The following is a 20,950-nucleotide window of genomic DNA, read 5'->3' on the forward strand; positions in this document are numbered from 1 at the left end:
GATGCCTTCACACAGCAGAGCTTAGGGTCTGGGTCTTTATGTACATATTCTTTATCCCTTTACACTTGTGTGTATAAGGTAGTAGTTTTAGAATTGTTAGGTTAGATTACTCGTTGGTTATTACTGCTTTGTCGGAACTAGAAGCACAAGCATTTCGCTACTCTCGCATTAACATCTGCTAACCAAGTGTATTTGACAAATACATTTGATTTGATTTGATTTATTCGGCACTACCCTGTCTGTTTGCTTGTTGCGGTGAGCTACATGAAGCTTATGTGTTATTGGCATCATACAGAGTATTCCACCATATTCCCTCCACCACTCTGTTCTTTTCAAATCCATGTCGGTCTGCAGTACACTGTCTGAATGTTTCTGACACAGGGCTTACACATTGTGAACATTGGGGAGAATCTCATTTGGATTTTCTTAACTTCTCGCCTGTTCATAAAGCTTCGTCCACATTTTCCACCCAGCTCCCAAAATGTGCACTTGCACACTTCCTATCATGTTAAATCCACGATGTGCACTCTTTGGGAAAAGGCTGGAGAATTGTGACATGGCCATCCTGGGAAATGATATGGTGAGTGTCGGTATTTGTGATTTCTGGTCCTCTTTCAGTTTCAGGTACAAAGTTGAATAGGCAATATGAATATCTGAACTCTTACAAAGGTAAATAGTGTACTGCCTGGCATGCAGTGGGGCAAAAAAGTATTTAGTCAGCCACCAATTGTGCAAGTTCTCCCATTCCTCCATGCAGATCTCCTCTAGAGCAGTGATGTTTTGGGGCTGTTGCTGGGCAACACGGACTTTCAACTCCCTCCAAAGATTTTCTATGGGGTTGAGATCTGGAGACTGGCTAGGCCACTCTAGGACCTTGAAATGCTTCTTACAAAGCCACTCCTTCGTTACCCGGGCGGTGTGTTTGGGATCATTGTCATGCTGAAAGACCCAGCCACGTTTCATCTTCAATACCCTTGCTGATGGTAGGCTTTGTTACTTTGGTCCCAGCTCTCTGCAGGTTATTCACTAGGTCACCGTTCTTGTGATCATTTTGAACCCACGGGGTGAGATCTTGCGTGGAGCCCCAGATCGAGGGAGATTAACAGTGGTCTTGTATGTCTTCCATTTCCTAATAATTGCTCCCACAGTTGATTTCTTCAAACCAAGCTGCTTACCTATTGCAGATTCAGTCTTCCCAGCCTGGTGCAGGTCTACAATTTTGTTTCTGGTGTCCTTTGACAGCTCTTTGGTCTTGGCCATAGTGCAGTTTGGAGTGTGACTGTTTGAGGTTGTGGACAGGTGTCTTTTATACTGATAACAAGTTCAAACAGGTGCCATTAATACAGGTAACGAGTGGAGGACAGAGGAGCCCCTTAAAGAAGAAGTTACAGGTCTGTGAGAGCCAGAAATCTTGCTTGTTTGTAGGTTACCAAATACTTATTTTCCACCATCATTTGCAAATAAATTAATTCAAAATCCTACAATGTGATTTTCTGGATTTTTTTTCTTCTCATTTTGTATGTCATAGTTGAAGTGGACCTATGATGAAAATTACAGGCCTCTCTCCTCTTTTTAAGAGGGAGAACTGGTGGCTGACTAAATACTTTTTTGCCCCACTGTAGATACATTTGTATTAGCCCCTCTAAGGAACCAGGAAACGTCTGACATTCTACGGTGGGTAAAAATCAGAAATAGACTGGTATTCAGGCAATTGCAGATAATAGGTTTCCACTAGTGTGCAAATCAATCACATTCTGGAAAGCCATGATCTGAAATTGAATTGAATACCCACCGTATAATTATAATATCTGTTGTTATAAAAAAATATAGGCGCTTGTGAGTGATGAAGAAACAGGCGTGGAGGGTGGTCCGTCAAGTTGAGGGGTTTATTAGAGAACAGTGAATATAAAGGTACTTGTTTGTATGTATGTACAGGTAACTGCCAGTAGAAAGGAAATGCCAACACAAAGTGTGTTAATAGGGCAGTGGGCCAACACGAGCCAGAGCAGTTTCAATGTGCCTAAGCATAGATTCTGTGTCTGGAACTATATTGGAGGGATGCAACCCAAATCCATCATTTCCTGTTTTGTTGATGGTGGTGGAAAATGCTGTCTCCACTCCAGAATCTCCCATAAGTGTTCAATTGGGTGGAGATCTGGTGACAGACGGCCGTGGCATATGGTTTACATCGTTTTCATGCTCATCAAACCATTCCATGGCCATTCATGCTGTGTGGATGGTATTGTCATTCTATGGGGGCCATGGTAGGTAGCCCAAATAATGGCCTGCCCAGCATTTTTATACATGAGCCTAAGCATGCTGGGATGTTAATTGCTTAATTAACTCAATAACTACACCTGTGTGGAAGCATCTGCTTTTAATATACGTCATTATGCTTCATTTACTCACATTTCCATTATTTTGGCAATTACCTGTATATGTATGTATGTAGGACTCTCGTGCTTCATTTAGTCAGGCACACCAATTCTGATAATCTTTCCACTAATTTCACTTTTGACTAATCACATCAGATCTTTCACATCAGATCTTTTTGATAGCTGAACTGATTAAAAGACAAATCAGTAAAAAAATATATATCAGAATCGGGCTGCCTGTCTAAACGCAGCCTTATGTTCTCTGAGCAAACCACAACTAGTCATACCTCTCCGTGTCTACTATTAGACTCTACACAATAATCCAATCAGGCTGCGATATAGTTAGTGATATCATCATGAGAATTTTAATTTTTTTTTTAAAGGCAATACCATAGGACCATAAAGTGTGTGCATCGTTCAGGAACGCCGTTATGGGTCGGGAAGGAACAAGGAAACAAATGACTTGGATGCCAAACACTTTCAGTTACCTTAAATATAAGTTATTCCTAGCTCTACAGGTAAGGTAACGTTCAAACCGTGGACAACATACAAGATTAAGTTAGGAGGGGAATATTATCAAAAGCACAGATCTGTGGGGGTAATACTATAAACCTCTTCATAGTCAGGCAGTGTGATTTCAGTTGAAACGTTTCATCAGGTCTGCACATGCATTACTCAGTAAACTAACCTCTCGTTCAATCGTCTCCTTATAATGCACATTGTCGAAGAAATAATTACATCTCCCTGCCTGATTATTTCGAGGTTTTACAGTCATTTTTGCACAAACCTGCGCTCTTTTTGCACCACGAAAATGCCGCCCAAAGTTTATCAGCCGTGATGGATCAATCCTCTTGTAACAGTGATTTCACTACTGCGCCATTCATCGTTTCCATTCAGACAGTTAATGTGTGTACGAGCAGCCGGTCAATACCACAATAGTAATGATATAGCAATAATATTGACGGTCATTTAGGTGCCCTTCTTCTGCTATGTTTTCTTTTTAACTTTTTATCTCCCGTTTTTTTTTAAGTAAGTTCTTGTTTTAAGTGTCACACATTTGGCTCTCACACGGTTAAGCTACAGTAGTAATAATAGTCATAAATATGGGTGGGAGCACGCTGGCTCCCCATTGGCCGAGAAGCCCCAAAGTGTTCATGGGAGCTGTAGTTCAGAACAGGTGGCGGGATAGCAAAGTCCTCCGGGTAGGTTTTTTTTCATCGACCCTTCGCTCAAAAGGAAGAAAGGAGGCGGTGTTATTATCAGCACAACTCTCATCTCACCAAAAGAAACAAATTAACACAAAGAAAGAAGGGGAGTTTTCTTAAACTTCTCGTTGTCGGTGTTGTTTTTCTTGGTTCCAGTGACATCCGTCGTGGCGGCGGACATCTTTAGAAGGAGTCCATGGCCTTGAACTCGCTGAGGGCCTGGACGGGCGAGATGTGCTTCTTCTGCGAGCCCCGTCGAACGCGGGTCTGGCACTCCTCGGGCTTCTCCCGCTTCACCAAGGGCTTCTTCTCGGGCGCCTTCATGCGCCAGCTGACCACAGGCGAGTTGACGGCGGCGGCGCCGTACACCTTGGCGTACTTGGTGGACGCCACGTAGCTGGCTTTGACTGTGAGCACCACAGCGTTCATCAAGTTCTTGGCCGCCTGGATGAGGGAGGTGGCGCTGTCCAGCTACGGAGAGAGACAGAGGACAACTTAGAAGTTAAGATCCTTGTACCAACACCATATCTTACGTTGCACGGATACACCTATTTCACTACTGTGGTAACAACATTGTAGTTACATAGGAACTGCTTTTACTCGGTCAGCTTAATACATTAAAATGGACATGTGAAAAACCATCACATATATAACACCTGCAATGGAAGCCATGGTCAGGTCAACCGCAAACCTGCATCATCAACTGCACATGCAACATTCTGCAGACCCCATGAGGGGAGGAAGGGAGGAGAGGAGGGGGAGAGGTGAGAAGAAAGAGAGGGGAGGGAGAGGTGGAAAGAAGGAGAGGGGAGGGAGAGGTGGGAAGAAGGAGAGGGGAGGGAGAGGTGGGAAGAAGGAGAGGGGAAAAGGAAGCTCTAAGTGATTGGATAGGTGAGCAATAAGCAATAATCCAACCAATTGGATTTCTTTCAGGACTTCAATGAAGCATATCTATTGGGCAGGTGTAAGCATTAATACTAACCAACCAATTGGAGACCTGTTATTTCTTCAATGAAAGGGTATTGAGATGCACCCCTTTCTTCAGAGTCTTTCAGACATCCCATGTCACGCTGCAAGATAACAAGGACTGCCTGCGGCAAAGAGCTCTCACTGAAGAAGGCTTTATCAAGCCAGCGGTTCTTACAGTACAGAGGTGAGATCTCTGTCTCTGGTCTCCCCCGCAGGGCGATAGCAGGTCCCTCACTCGTCTTATCAGAGCCCTGAGTAGCTGGACAGGGTCAGAGTGACCGCTGTGCCTCCAACACATCTCTGATATGACAGGCTCATTAAGAGAAAGCGGGTGTCCAACAGAACATGGTTATGTGGTTCCCTATATAGCGCACTGCTTTCGACCAGAGCCTGTGATAGTGAACACATTTTGTGCTGGTCAAAATAGGGTGCCATTTCAGACGTAGTGCCCATAGAGTTTCAGCTCATCTTGTCGGGATTAAATGGCTGCATATTACTTGGTATTTCAAGCATAATTCGGGGTATCAGGGGCACCCACCGTGCTGCTAACCTTTTTATAGTGACCAGCTGGAGTTCGGAGCCAATTAATTCTAGCGGTTGACTCCCTTCTCGGGGTGGGGGGGCAAGGGTGTTGGGGGGGCCAGCCGCAGCCTCTAAATGTCAGCCAAACAAAACGCAGGGAGAGAAGAGAGGTACACCTGACCTCCACCAACTGCTAATTAAGAAGTGTCTGGGGGGAAAAAAAGTAGGTGTCGTATAGCGAGGGCCATGTTTTTCAACGCTTAATTGTCAGTTGTGTTGAGGACTCCCTGGGTTGGGGTTGGCACCGCGAAGGGAAAGAGAGAATGACAGTTTTGCCAAACAACGATCGAGAGGAGTGTTACTCGAGGACCTGAGTGTTTCTCGCCATAATATGCCAATCAGAATAGGAGGTCTATTTCAACAGATGATTGTGGACATTTTTACAATTCCTGAATTGAACAATTCCGAGAATTCAGTGAGAGTGTTTAATGGAGGGACGTGCGCGAAAATACACTACATGACCAAAAGTACGTGGACACCTCCTCGTTGAACATCTCATTCCAAAATCACAGGAAGTTGGTTGCCCCTTTGCTGCTAGGAAGTCTTTCCACTAGATGTTGAAACATTGTTGCAGGGACTTCCATTCAGCCACAAGAGCTTTAGTGAGGTTGGGCAGTGATGTTGGGCTATTAGGCCAAGCTTGCAGTCGGCATTCCAACACGTCCCAAAGGTGTTCAATGGAGTTGAGATGAGTTATCCTTCCACACCGATCTTGACAAATCATTTCTGTATGGACCTCACTTTGTGCACGGGGGCATTGTCATGCTGAAACAGGAAAGGGCCTTCCCCAAACTGTTGCCACAAAGTTGGAACCACAGAATAGTCTAGAATGTCATTGTACTGTATGCTGTTAGCGTTAAGATTTCCCTTCACTGGAACTAAGGGGTCCAAACCATGAAAAACAGCCCCATACCATTATTCCTCCACCACCAAACTTTACAGTTGGCACTATGCATTCAGGCAGGTAGCGTTCTCCTGGCATCCGCCAAACCTAGATTCGGCTGTTGGACTGCCAGATGGTGACGCGAATGCGTTTCCACTGCTCCAGAGTGTCCAATGGCGTCGAGCTTTACACCACTCCAGCCGACACTTGGCTTTGCTTATTGTGATGGTAATTTTCAATTAATTTTCAAATAATTGCTTTTTTAAATTTTACGTGACTGATGGTACATGCTTCTGATGGTCACGGTGCATTCAAGACAGCTAGGAAGGAAATCCCCCCTCAAAAAAACGAGGTCAAATCATGACATTTGTGATCTTCAGGTCGGAAAGTCAGAGCTCTAGAAAGAGTTTTCCAAGTTTCCAACTTGGAATTCCGAGGTGGATAATTTTTCCCAGTCAGATCGCGTTTTTTTTTCTCCAGAATTCCCTTGAACGCACTGAAGTTGGAAGTCGGAGATTTCCGAGTTCTCAGTTGTTTTGAACACGACATTAGTCTCAGCGGAGAGAGGGAGACAGCAGCAGAGGGTCCACGGTCGCTGCTCTGAAGGGGTGTCCACATACCTTTGGCCATGTAGATTATTGTGTACACATCCAATAACATTTGATCACTGCTCTATTGATTGGCATCATTTGAGCTTTTAGCATATTGTAGCAAAATGGCAGGGCAAGGAAACGAACCCGGGTTGCTGGCGTGAAAGGCGACAAACAGCCTACGCATCGCGCCAATAGGGTTGACTGGTGAGAACGTGGCTCAGTATGGCAAGGATTGCTACAATATTATCCATTAACGTTTCTACTGCCATTGGACAATATACTGCCACATTTATTGTGTAATAATTTTGAAATGTTATAATGTTATGTAAAATCATAGGGTAATTGCGGTAAAAAAAATATCAAACTCTGAGTCTCTCTGAAAGGTGGTCTTTTTGGCAGCCGGCATTTTATACTAGAGCCTAAGGATAAAGTCCTTTCCAAAACGCCATACCATTTCCTAGAAATGGGGTGTAAATCAACAGTATCAACTAGCTTTCTTTCCCCTCTCGATCAAGACAAGTGGACACGGGAAGGATGCCAAGTGACATGATTGAGATTCACCCCACAAGTGCATAGTGGGGTGGATTTGAGATTTGGCATGCATTTAATTTCCACCTGTTCAGCGTCAGCTTAAAACACCATTTAAAGTTGAAACTAACTGACATGCGTCTAAGCAGTTCAGTAGTTAGCATCCACCATAACGCTGCCGTCATCTGTCCTGTGTTTTTAGACAAGCGCTGATGGAGAACAGACTAGAGCTGTCTGAAAACGTTACTAGCGTTCAAATCCTTGCTTCCTCCATTGTTGTTTAATATATTCCTCTCAAAGTGCATTGAATGAGAGGATCCAAGGCTCTCTCTCAGAACTCCTCCAATGCCCTTTGAGAGGAATTGTATGAAACGAGGAGGGAGGAAGCATAGGGAAGGTCCCTTGTAACTATTGAGATAAAGGAATGAGGCCCACAGACAGAACATTGCTGCTCACCAATGCTTTATGCACCTGAATACAATTATTGACGGAGACCCAGAGCCTTGACTGTACCATGTTAGGGTGTTGTGTGGTGAGACTTACCCCAGAGACGATGAGCTCTCCTCCCAGGTTCTGGACCTCGGCCTTGACCTTGCTACAGATGTTGAGCTGGTGGCAGTACAGGGCGATTCTCTGCAGGTAGGCCAGCAGGTCCTGCTTGCAGGCCGAGTCAGGGCACTGAGACATGCACACACGCAGAAACACGGTGAGTTTAAAAACAGGGAAAATAGCTGAAAAATGTGTTAAGAAGCAGGGTTAAGAAATAGTCTTGTTTTGTACATCAGAAGTAGTTTATAAAATGGTTGTGCACTATTTTCTTTACTAATGGCATGTCATTTATCCACTGTACTCATTCCTACAGCAGAAAAACAACCCAATCATCGAAATAGCAGGGGCAATTAGCAAGTCCTTTCCGGGCCCTCTATTGTTGAGAAGCCATATGAGTCTACCTCTAGTATATACTAAGGTAACCCTATTCACTAAATAGTGCACTTCTTTACACCAGTGCCCACGGGACCATTTGGGAATAGGGTGCCATTTGAGGCACAGGCACAGAGAGGGAGCGGGACAAAGGCTTTTCAGTCCCACTTGTAAATGCACACGAAGTAGCTGTAATATGTTCTGGACGTCATGCAGCGAAAATTGCAGCGGCCCACAAGTTTCCTGGTGGGTAATGAAAGACTGGTGCGTTTGCTACTTTACTTTTAAAACGCTCCCGGGCACCGTTTTGTACAGGCACCTTTTTCTCCACCATTAACAGTAAATGGTCCTAACTACAACATTCAGGCAGCATGTATAGAGTTGAAGGGAAGGGATACATTCACACAGGGGTCACTTCCTTGTCTTTAAGGGGGCTAGGATACATTGGGAAAGCCAAGTTAATTGGCCGAAAAAGCTAGCTAAGGGACCATGTTAATTTGGGCTTGCAATGTATCCAGAAGCGACTTACAAGTGGTGCATTCACCTTATGACATCCAGTGGAACAGCCACTTTACAATAGTGCATCTAAATCTTTTAAGGGGGTGAGAAGGATTACTTTATCCTATCCTAGGTAAAGAGGTGGGGTTTCAGGTGTCTCCGGAAGGTGGTGATTGACTCCGCTGTCCTGGCGTCGTGAGGGAGTTTGTTCCACCATTGGGGGCCAGAGCAGCGAACAGTTTTGACTGGGCTGAGCGGGAACTGTACTTCCTCAGTGGTAGGGAGGCGAGCAGGCCAGAGGTGGATGAACGCAGTGCCCTTGTTTGGGTGTAGGGCCTGATCAGAGCCTGGAGGTACTGAGGTGCCGTTCCCCTCACAGCTCCGTAGGCAAGCACCATGGTCTTGTAGCGGATGCGAGCTTCAACTGGAAGCCAGTGGAGAGAGCGGAGGAGCGGGGTGACGTGAGAGAACTTGGGAAGGTTGAACACCAGACGGGCTGCGGCGTTCTGGATGAGTTGTAGGGGTTTAATGGCACAGGCAGGGAGCCCAGCCAACAGCGAGTTGCAGTAATCCAGACGGGAGATGACAAGTGCCTGGATTAGGACCTGCGCCGCTTCCTGTGTGAGGCAGGGTCGTACTCTGCGGATGTTGTAGAGCATGAACCTACAGGAACGGGCCACCGCCTTGATGTTAGTTGAGAACGACAGGGTGTTGTCCAGGATCACGCCAAGGTTCTTAGCGCTCTGGGAGGAGGACACAATGGAGTTGTCAACCGTGATGGCGAGATCATGGAACGGGCAGTCCTTCCCGGGAGGAAGAGCAGCTCCGTCTTGCCGAGGTTCAGCTTGAGGTGGTGATCCGTCATCCACACTGATATGTCTGCCAGACATGCAGAGATGCGATTCGCCACCTGGTCATCAGAAGGGGAAAGGGAAGATTAATTGTGTGTCGTCTGCATAGCAATGATAGGAGAGACCATGTGAGGTTATGACAGAGCCAAGTGACTTGGTGTATAGCGAGAATAGGAGAGGGCCTAGAACAGAGCCCTGGGGACACCAGTGGTGAGAGCGCGTGGTGAGGAGACAGATTCTCGCCACGCCACCTGGTAGGAGCGACCTGTCAGGTAGGACGCAATCACGTGGGCCGCGCCGGAGATGCCCAACTCGGAGAGGGTGGAGAGGAGGATCTGATGGTTCACAGTATCGAAGGCAGCCGATAGGTCTAGAAGGATGAGAGCAGAGGAGAGAGAGTTAGCTTTAGCAGTGCGGAGCGCCTCCGTGATACAGAGAAGAGCAGTCTCAGTTGAATGACTAGTCTTGAAACCTGACTGATTTGGATCAAGAAGGTCATTCTGAGAGAGATAGCGGGAGAGCTGGCCAAGGACGGCACGTTCAAGAGTTTTGGAGAGAAAAGAAAGAAGGGATACTGGTCTGTAGTTGTTGACATCGGAGGGATCGAGTGTAGGTTTTTTCAGAAGGGTGCAACTCTCGCTCTCTTGAAGACGGAAGGGACGTAGCCAGCGGTCAGGGATGAGTTGATGAGCGAGGTGAGGTAAGGGAGAAGGTCTCCGGAAATGGTCTGGAGAAGAGAGGAGGGGATAGGGTCAAGCGGGCAGGTTGTTGGGCGGCCGGCCGTCACAAGACGCGAGATTTCATCTGGAGAGAGGAGAAAGAGGTCAGAGCACAGGGTAGGGCAGTGTGAGCAGAACCAGCGGTGTCGTTTGACTTAGCAAACGAGGATCGGATGTCGTCGACCTTCTTTTCAAAATGGTTGACGAAGTCATCTTTATTTCTCTCAAATGTTGTGCACAAATTTGATTCCTTCCCTGTTAGTGAGCATTTCTCCATTGCCAAGGTATTCCATCCACCTAACAGGTGTGGCATATCAATAAGCTGATTAAACCGCATGATCATTACACAGGTGCACCTTGTGTTGGGTACAATAAAAGGCCACTCTAAAATGTGCATTTTTATCACACAACACAATGCCACAGATGTTGGGGGAGCATGCAATTGGCATGCTGACTGCAGGGTTGCTGCCAGAGAATGTAATGTTAATGTCTCTACCATAAGCCGTCTCCAACGTCCTTTTAGAGAATTTGGCAGTACGTCCAACTGGCCTTACAGCCGCAGACCACGTGTATGGTGTTGTGTGGGCGAGCGGTTTGCTGATGTTAGCATTGTGCCCCATGGTGGCGGTGGGGTTATTGGTATGGACAGGCATAAGCTACAGACAACGAACCCAATTGCATTTTATCGATGGCAATTGGAATGGACAGAGATAACATGACGAGACCCTGAGGCCCATTGTTGTGCCATTCTTCTGTCAGGATCACCTCATGTTTCAGCCGGATAAAGCACAGCCCCATGTCTCAAGGAACTGTACACAATTCCTGGAAGCTGAAAATGTCTCAGTTCTTCCATGGCCTGCACACTCACCAGACATGTCACCTATTGAGCATGTTTGGGATGCTCTGGATCAACGTGTACTACAGCTATTACAGTTCTCGACCAATAACCAGTAACTTCACACTGCCTATGAAGAGGAGTGGGACAACATTCCACAGGCCACAATCAACAGCCTGATCAATGCAGAGGAGATGTGTCATGCTGCATGAGGCAAATGGTGGTCACACCAGATACTGACTTGTTTTCTGATCAATGCCCCCTACATTTTTAAATCTCGAATCAAAATATGCATATCTTTATTCCGAGTCATGTAAAATCCATAGATTAGGGCCTAATGGATTTATTTAAATGATCTGATTTCTTTATATGAACTGTAATTGTTCCATGTTTCATATTTTTTTGTCTCTCCTTGTTCGGGCGGTGTTCGGTGGTCGACGTCACCCACCTTCTAGCCGCCATTGATCCATTTCCCATTGCTTTTGTCTCGTCTTCCTTCACACCTGGTTCCAATCCCATCGATTACATGTTGTGTATTTAACCCTCCGTTTCCCCTCACGTCCTTGTCGGAGATTGTTTGATTGTATGTGATTGTGTTGGTCTTCGACGGGTTTTGTACCCACTTTTGTTATTTTATATATTTTGTTTTTTTTGGAGTTTGGTCAGCACTTATTAAACGACTCCGTTTATGCCAAGTTTGTTATTTCTTTGTTCTCCTGCGCCTGACTTCCTGCCACCAACACGCACCCACTACATTTCTGTTCAGTATACTTCAAAGTACAGTAAATAATGACTTGGCGTCTTTCAAAGATTCAAATCCAACTTTATTTGTCACGTGCGCCAAATACAACAGGTGTAGACTTTACTGTGAAAAGCTTACTCACAAACACTTAACCAACAATATAAAAAATGGCTAAATAAAAAAGGAATTAGTAACAAAGAAATAACAATAATGTGGCTATATACTGTATAAGGAGTACTGGTGCCGAGTCAATGTGCAGATCACATTGATCAGAGATATTATAATCAACGCTATAACGGTTGAATAAATACACAAAATGGATGAATGAACTAGATTTTTTTTTTTTAATGATTAAGGACGTTAAAAATCAGCTTTTCTGTGCCCCTGCTTGGCCTGTTAGAAACAACAGGGGTTTGGGCGTATATTGGTTAAAAAAACTAAAACTAATTATTGGCAGCTCAGCTGCTACCTTTTACAGTCAACAACAGCTAACTCGGTTTCCTCTTGACATAAAACAGGAAAGGCCAGATGGTTGATGTGCGGAGGATCGGCTTTGGCTTTGCTTTCTTGTCGGCTAACGTTAGCTGACGGCTTCCGAACATCAAGCAGGACAACTCTTACAAACCGCACAAGTGAGTAAGCACTTCGTTGGACAGTGTATATACCATGTATATCCTGTGTATACGACTAATACAACTTGAAACTACAAACCACATCATTTGAAATAGAAGTGACTGGCGAGATACTTCAGTTGTTGCAGATGCTTTGTCTCTTTTGCTAACACCAGCTAAGGATTGCTTGGCTTGCTTGTGTGCGGTGAGTGTGCTGTGAGTGTGCTGTGAGTGTGTTGTGCATTCCCGAGCCCGTGTTCAAATACCCATACGTGTGTCCTAAATAGTAGGCCATTTGAGTGTGAAAGAAATTAAGTTTCATAGTATGTGACATTTAAAAAAAAAATCAAGTATACTTTAAATGCCTGGATCTCATACTAGTTTGGGCTTTGGCAACAGCTGATAATCTGATATGGGGTTTGTGATACCAAAATGAACCAATAACACATGACACGTTCTCAATATGTAGAAATAGAATGTTTTATAGTTATGTGAAGTTTAGAAAATGGGGTATGATTTTAATGCCAGGATGTTATACTCATTTCGTCTCTAAATCTAGTGGAATTTGATGCACACTTTTTTGATGCACACTATTCCCACAATGCATTGGAAGAGGTGAACTATGAGCGATAGGCGCTAGTTCTCTTCAAGTAGCCAAGCAACAAAACTCGGCTACTTTATTGGGAAGTTGCCACATAGAGAAGCTTCTGAGGTGGTGTTCAAATGTAGGCTGAGTAGTTCTTGTTCTCCTTAAAACGATCACAAGTATTGAATCGTAGGCTACATCTTTGAAAAATAACTTCTCATTGAATAGGCTTTCTTGTTCTCTTGGTCTTCATCATGTCACGCCTTGGTCATTGTACTCTCTTTTGTGCTTTTTTGAAGCTGCGTAACATTTACATTACATTCAGTCATCTAACAGACTCCCATCCAGAACGACCCACAGACGCAACCAGGGTCAACGCCCTGCTGAAGGGCACGTCGACAGGTCTCTCACAAGGTCAAAAACGGGAACCCGAAACCAGCGAAATATCAGCCACCAGCCCAAGCTCCCAAATGCCATGCCACTAGCCCTCCAAGAGCCCCCCCCCCCTGAGTATAGGTAAATGTATCAAATTGGAAATGAGATATTATCAGACTGGTTAATGTGATGCATGTCTGTTGAATTGAGAAAAACCCACCTGCATACCTGCTACTGTGTTGTGGCCGTGGCATACTGCACACTTTTTACTGAAACAGTACATGCTAAATAGCATGCAACGATGAGTACATAGGATGCAGTTTAAGGATGCAGTATGTTGTACGCTAGTATTGGTATTCGGGCACGGCCATGTCTCCCCACCAGAGAATTTGGAGAAAGCTGCTGGACCAATTACAAAGGGGCCTGTCTCTGCCAAAGAGGATGATGCCATTATCTAAGCAAATGTCAAGCGTTTTTTGAAACTGTGCAAAAACGTGTTTGAGATAGGGATTTACTGAGGTTTTTTATTCTTTAATATGCTTTGGCCACAACTTCAAGTAGGATGAGTCAACAACATTATTTGGGTATGATCAAACAGAATGAGCTTTGAAAAATGAGGATTTCAGTTACGTTAATGATCTCACGGGGGTCAGATTCCGCAAACACAATGGGTTACAAGACACACACGCACTAATGCCCCCTTAAAGCTGTGTTCATGCAGTGCTGCATGCTGATCTTGCAGCCAGTGAGGCAGAAAGTGGAAGCAGCTCCTAGGACATGATTACTGCACCCACTGCCACTCCTGGCTAGCATTACCACTAATTCCACTAACACACACAAACCAAATACACACACGCTGTATACAAACACTTGGAAACACACACAACCCCCTTTCTCCATCACACCAGAAAACCACGAGTTTCTCCCTGCTCCTGGCCAGCCCGGTTCAGGCAGGCAGATGACAATATGGTTGCCTGACTAATCGGCCATCTCCTCAGCAGATTCCCTCCTGGTGTAAATAAACAGCACGGACCATTACCTTGCCAAGGCCGCCAAGGAAAGCAGGCAGCTTCATTCTCTCCCTCTAACTGGCTCCCTCTCTTTCCTGCCACTGATTGGGGAGGATGAATTCTAGCCTGGAATCCAAACGGAATATTGTGAAACAGAACAATATTTAGTTAGGGTTTCAGGCTGGAATTTCTCTTTCCAAACCTTCCTTCCAAAGAGGAATTATAGCCTGAAATACAAACTGAATGTAGTGAAACCATGTTGCTATTCAGTTTGGATTACAGGCTAGAATTCCTCTCTTCTTCTCCAGTTAGAGTGGAATTCCAGCTTGGAAACAAAACTGATCTATTGCGCTCTATCCAGTTTGGATTCAAGGCTAGTGGAAACTTTATTTCAATAGGAAGGAAGAAGCCATTTTGTTTTTGCATAATTAGACCTGAAATAAATCAGCCTCTCTGCATGGGTGACTCAGCAGCAGGACTTCTGTTATTAAACCAGGGGGCAAAGCTCTGTCAGAACCCACACACAAACACAAAAGCATCACTAAATCACACCTCTATATTGATGGTGTGTTGCATTTATAATCAGGCATGTGGAAAAAAACAGAGCTCGCGCCCATGACTCTGCCTGCTTCACAAATGGCACCCTATTCCCTATATAGTGCCTTACTTTTGACCAGGGCCCATAAGGACACAATCTAATACAATAAATACAGTTGAAGTCGGAAGTTTACATAAACTTATGTTGGAGTCATTAAAACTCGTTTTTCAGCCACTCCACACATTTCTTGTTAACAGACTATAGTTTTGGCAGGTAAGTTAGGACATCTACTTTGTGAATGATACAAGTCATTTTTCCAACAAATGTTCACAAACAGATTATTTCACTTGTAATTCACTGTATCACAATTCCAGTGGGTCAGACGTCTACATACACTAAGTTGACTGTGCCTTTAAACAGCTTGGAAAATTACAGAAAATTAAGTCATGGCTTTAGAAGCTTCTGATAGGCTAATTGACATCATTTGAGTCAATTGGAGGTGTACCTGTGGATGTATTTCAAGGCCTACCTTCAAACTCTTTGCATGACATCCGGTGAAATCAAAAGAAATCAGCCAAGACCTCAGAAAAAATGGTAGACCTCCACAAGTCTGGTTCACCCTTGGGAGCAATTTCCACGTTCATCTGTACAAACAATAGTACGCAAGTATCAACACCATGGGACCAAGCAGCCGTCATACCACTCAGGAAGGAGACTCGTTCTGTCTCCTAGAGATGAACGTACTTCGGTGCGAAAAGTACAAATCCATCCAGAACAACAGCAAAGGACCTTGTGAAGATGCTGGAGGAAACAGGTACAAAATGATCTATATCCACAGTAAAACGAGTCCTATATTGACATAACCAGCAAGGAAGAAGCCACTGCTCCAAAACCGCCATTAAAAAAAGCTAGAATACGGTTTGCAACTGCACATGGGGACAAAGATCAAACTTTTTGGAGAAATGTCCTCTGATCTGACGAAACAAAAAAAAATGTTTGGCCATAATGACCATTGTTACGTTTGGAGGAAAAAGGGGGTAGGCTTGCAAGCCGCAGAACACCATCCCAAACATGAAGCACGGGGGTGGCAGCATCATGTTGTGGGGGTGGTTTGCACCAGGAATGACTGGTGCACTTCACAAAATAGATGGCATCATGATGAAAGAAAATTATGTGGATATATTGAAGCAACATCTCAAGACATCAGTCAGGAAGTTAAAGCTTGCTCGCAAATGGGTCTTCCAAATGGACAATGACCCCAAGCATACTAGTTGTAGCAAAACAGCTTAAGGACAACAAAGTAAAGGTATTGGAGTGGCCATCACAAAGCCCTGACCTAAATCCCATAGAAAATTTGTGGGCAGAACTGAAAAAGTGTGTGCGAGCAAGGAGGCCTTACAAGCCTGACTCAGTTTCACCAGCTCTCTCAGGAGGAATGGGCCACAATTCATCCAACTTATTGTGGGACGCTTGTGGAAGGCAACCCAAAAAATTTGACCCAAGTTAAACAATGTAAAGGCAATGCTACCCAATACTAATTGAGTGCATGCAAACTTCTGACCAACTGGGAATGTGATGAAAGAAATGAAAGCTGAAATAAATCCTTACCTCTACTATTATTCTGACATTTCACATTCTTAAAACAAAGTGGTGATCCTAACTGACCTAAGACAGGGCAGTTTTACTAGGATTAAATGTCAGGAATTGTGAAAAACTGAGTTTAAATGTATTTGGCTGAGGTGTAAGTAAACTTCCGACTTCAACTGTACATGGATAGAGCGGCAACACAAATATGAATAATTACATACATATTATAATCAATGTCAGTATGCTCCTAATCTGCACCCCCTAATGCTTCCCTATTCCTCTACATAGTACACTCTCTCTGTGATTCCGTGGTCTCCTGACAATGGCCTTTTAATGTGTCTTGGCAGGGGGTCCTAGGAAATGACCATGCCTTGAGTTCTCTTCAACCCCACCTGACCAAGTCTGCATCCTAAATGGAACCCTATTTGCTGTATAGTTCACTGCTTTTGACCCATAACCCTATGGGCCCTAGTCGAAAGAAATGCACTAAATAGGGGATTAGGGTTCAATTTTGGATACATACAGTCGTGACCCAACATTTTGAGAATGACAAAAATATTAATTTTCACAAAGTTTGCTGCCTCAGTATCTTTAGATATTTTTGTCAGATGTTACTATAGAATACTGAAGTATAATTATAAGCATTTCATAAGTGTGAAAGGCTTTTATTGACAATTACATGAAGTTGATGCAAAGAGTCAATATTTGCAGTGTTGACCCTCCTTTTTCAAGACCTCTGCAATCCACCCTGGCATGCTGTCAATTAACTTCTGGACCACATCCTGACTGATGGCAGCCCATTCTTGCATAATCAATACTTGGAGTTTGTCAGAATTAGTGGGTTTTTGTTTGTCCACCCACCTCTTTAGGATTGACCACAAGTTCTCAATGGGTTTAAGGTCTGGGAAGTTTCCTGGCCATGGACCCAAAATATCAATGTTTTGTTCCTAGTTATCACTTTTGCCTTATGGCAAGGTGCTCCATCATGCTGGAAAAGGCATCGTTCATTACCAAACTGTTCCTGGATGGTTGGGAGAAGTTGCTCTCGGAGGATGTGTTGTTACCATTCTTTATTCATGGCTGTGTTCTTAGGTAAAATTGTGAGTGAGTCCACTGTTGAGCATCCCTTGGCTGAGCGAGGTCTCAGTTGAATGCATTCACTGATTTATGAATCCAGTGGAACAGCCACAGAAATGAATGGCCTCTTGAAGACGGAAGGGATGCATTACTGTTGGTGAGGGAGAACGACACAGGACTGATGGTAGTGTTCACCTTGTCTTCTCAGAGCCGGACAAGCTTTTTTCCAGATGCCCCAAACAATCAGAAAGGGGATTCATCAGAGAAAATGACTTTACCCCAGTCCTCAGCAGTCCAATCCCTGTACCTTTTGCAGAATATCAGTCTGTCCCTGATGTTATTCCTGGAGAGAAGTGGCTTCTTTGCTGCCCTTCTTGACACCAGACCATCCTCCAAAAGTCTTTGCCTCACTGTGCAGATGCACTCACACCTGCCTGCTGGCATTCCTGAGCAAGCTCTGTACTGGTGGTGCCCTGATCCTGCAGCTGAATCAACTTTAGGAGACGTTCCTGGCACTTGCTGGACTTTCTTGGGCTCTCTGAAGCCTTCTTAACAACAATTGAACCGCTCTCCTTGAAGTTCTAGATGATCCGATAAATGGTTGATTTAGGTGTAATCTTACTGGCAGCAATATCGTTGCCTGTGAAGCCCTTTTTGTGCAAAGCAATGAGGACGGCACGTGTTTCGTGCAGGAAACCATGTTTCACAGAGGAAGAACAATGATTCTAAGCACCACCCTCCTTTTGAAGCTTCCAGTCTGTTATTCAAACTCAATCAGCATGATAGAGTGATCTCCAGCCTTGCCCTCGTCAACACTCACACCTGTGTTAGCGAGAGTATCACTGACATGATGTCAGCAGGTCCTTTTGTGGCAGGGCTGAAATGCAGTGGAAATGTTTTGGGGGGGATTCAGTTAATTTGCATGGCAAAGAGGGACTTCGCAATTAATTGCAATTCATCTGATCACTCTTCATAACATTATGGAGTATATGCACATTGCCATCATATAAACTGAGACAGCAGACTTTGTGAGAATTAATATTTGTGTCATTCTCAAAACATTTGGCCACGACTGTACATTGTCCTCCCATCTCTATGGTAGGCAGTAGCACAGCGGGTTCCCAGCAGGTAGAACATTTGGCAAGTTTCCCTGGTCTACGCATAGGCCTGAGCTGCTGGTACGCCGTGGGCTTCATGTTTTAAGAAACAACCCCAGTGGAGGAAGAAAGAGAGAGAACAAGAGAGGGGGGGGTGGAAGATAGACACAGAAGAGTAAAGAGAGAGAGAAATAAGCAGATGAAGATTAGAGGGAAAGAGATGACAGCAAAAGGAGAATAGTGAGAGACGAGGAGAAAGAGGCACCCCTCCATCCTCCTATTCTTTACTCTGTGGTGAAATGGTGCGAGCTGCCTTGAGGTAATGCCATGCCACGTGCTTCTCTTAGCAGAATATTTAAAGGGAAATTTCAGCACTAGACATTACTGTAATTCCAGTCTACTTACAGAATCATGAGTGATGACAGGTGTTTCAGACATTATTATACAGTAACCTGCCTGCTGTATGATCAAAAAAGGAATGAGTCATGTTTTGTAGCAATTATTCTGGCCTTTGTGTTTCACCGATCACGCCTGGCAGCGAGTAGATATAGTTGTCCTTGTTCAATAGAGCCATTGGACTAGTCTCAACGGTGTTCCTATCTGGGGGGCCATACTTCCTTGTTCCCACCCTCGAAGGCAGGCTTTCTAAAAATGGGTGAGGTACTATACTAGTTTACAGGTTCACCGGAGCTATGTTACCATGCACGGTCTATTAGCCACCATGGCTGCTTTCTGTTTCCCCTTTCCAAAAAGAGCTGGATTACGAAACATTGATGTTCTTTTACATAGGACCATACAGTCCTATTTATTGGCGCAGAAATATGCATTGAGACAGTGAGAAAAATAAGTGCGAGACCAGCAAGCAGCCATCTACCAGGACTCAGGATGGTAGATGACAAACGAGTAGGTTGTTTTGCTGTCGGTGGCTAGCTAGCAACGTCAGGTCTCGTTTTACACGTGTTGTGTCCAGTACAGTACAATCCGGTGATAGATTCGGACAATATCAGAGCATTGTCGATACCACCACAAGTCAAGCTAGTCACGTTTGTGACACATATGAGATGTTAATAACATACACGGTGCAATAGAACCGCAATGAAATTTCCCTTTAAGACCCCCCCCCCCGACTATCTCTCTCTCTCACACACACACCTCCCCCTCAATCTCCCATCCATCTCGCAGAACTGTCAGACTGACAGACTGCTCTTCCCATGCTCTTCAATAGGGTTTGACGTGGAGCGCGTCAATAAGGGTTGCTACTTGAGAGACCTGTCCTACTGTGGCACCGCAAAGCTTCAATCTCACACTCACACACACACACACACACACACACACACACACATACACACACACACACACACACACACACACACACACACACACACACACACACACACACACACACACACACACACACACACACACACACACACACAGGTGCGCGCTTCAATCCCCCTGTCACGCCTGACTGCGTCCTTCAGCCACAGGTTAATGGTACAGCAATGTGTGAATGCAAAATACTTGTCCTCTTGAAAAACAAGGCATAAAAGGTACGACAGTTATTTGTCGTAGGTTATATTATGAAAGGCGGTGTGGAATTAGACTAGATCTGAAAAACACAGTGGCTTGCCAGAGAAACTCAAGATCAAATAATCCTTCAATTTGACGATAAAAGCAAACTCTTAAATGTTTGAATATGTTGATACACATTTACGGTATGTTGTACCTGGATGATGTGTGTATCACATTGCTCCACACAGAAATACTCTTACAACAAATCCCTGTTTAAATTGGGAGAAAATCAGGCCCCTCTTGCTGAGCAGCATAACATTGCAGAATGAGGGTTCATCCAAAATGGCACCCTATTCCTTATATAGTGCACTACTTTTGACCAGAGCCTAATGGGTTCCCATAAAGCTCTGGTCAAAGTAGTTCACTACTGCATATAAGGAATAGGGTGTCATTTCACACGCACACTCATCATCTAGCATGAGAGGAGGGCAACAGAAGGCTGTGAATATTCAGCAAACACCAGTCAAAGAATCGTTTAAAGGCGAAATTAAAAATGGCAAGCCACCTGCTCAGTTTCAGCGTTTGTTGATTCAGTCCGAGGGTAGGCTGCCAGTGATTTGCTATATGACAGATATTCACCGCCTGACTCCAACCCAGCCCTGCTTGCAGAGTGAACGGTTCGGGGCCACGGTTCAACAACACACTAGCCAGCAGCTCTGTGTGTTTCTTCAAATATGGCACACACGCACGCACACACGCACGTGCACGCGCACGCGCACGCGCACGCGCACACGCACACACACACACACACACACACACACACACACACACACACACCCCAAGACTCGGGCCAACA

The 20,950-nt window shown here is 44.7% G+C and overlaps 1 protein-coding gene across 7 annotated transcripts in view; it reads right to left on the reverse strand.

Moving 5' to 3' along the window:
- Positions 1–1,872: 1,872 nt before the first annotated feature.
- The window catches only part of LOC118395356 (catenin alpha-2), a 697,964-nt gene continuing 678,886 nt past the window's right edge, over positions 1,873–20,950 (reverse strand). For all 7 annotated transcript variants that reach the window (XM_052464403.1, XM_052464401.1, XM_052464402.1 and 4 more), the window contains 2 exons: positions 7,679–7,813; positions 1,873–4,051 (listed from right to left, as the gene is read on the reverse strand). In XM_052464403.1, the coding sequence (XP_052320363.1) occupies positions 3,764–4,051; positions 7,679–7,813 (423 nt within the window). In that variant the 3' untranslated portion in view covers positions 1,873–3,763. The remainder of the gene's footprint in view (positions 4,052–7,678; positions 7,814–20,950) is intronic.

The sequence above is a fragment of the Oncorhynchus keta genome, chromosome 16 (assembly GCF_023373465.1).
Source record: "Oncorhynchus keta strain PuntledgeMale-10-30-2019 chromosome 16, Oket_V2, whole genome shotgun sequence".
Lineage (NCBI taxonomy): Eukaryota > Metazoa > Chordata > Actinopteri > Salmoniformes > Salmonidae > Oncorhynchus > Oncorhynchus keta.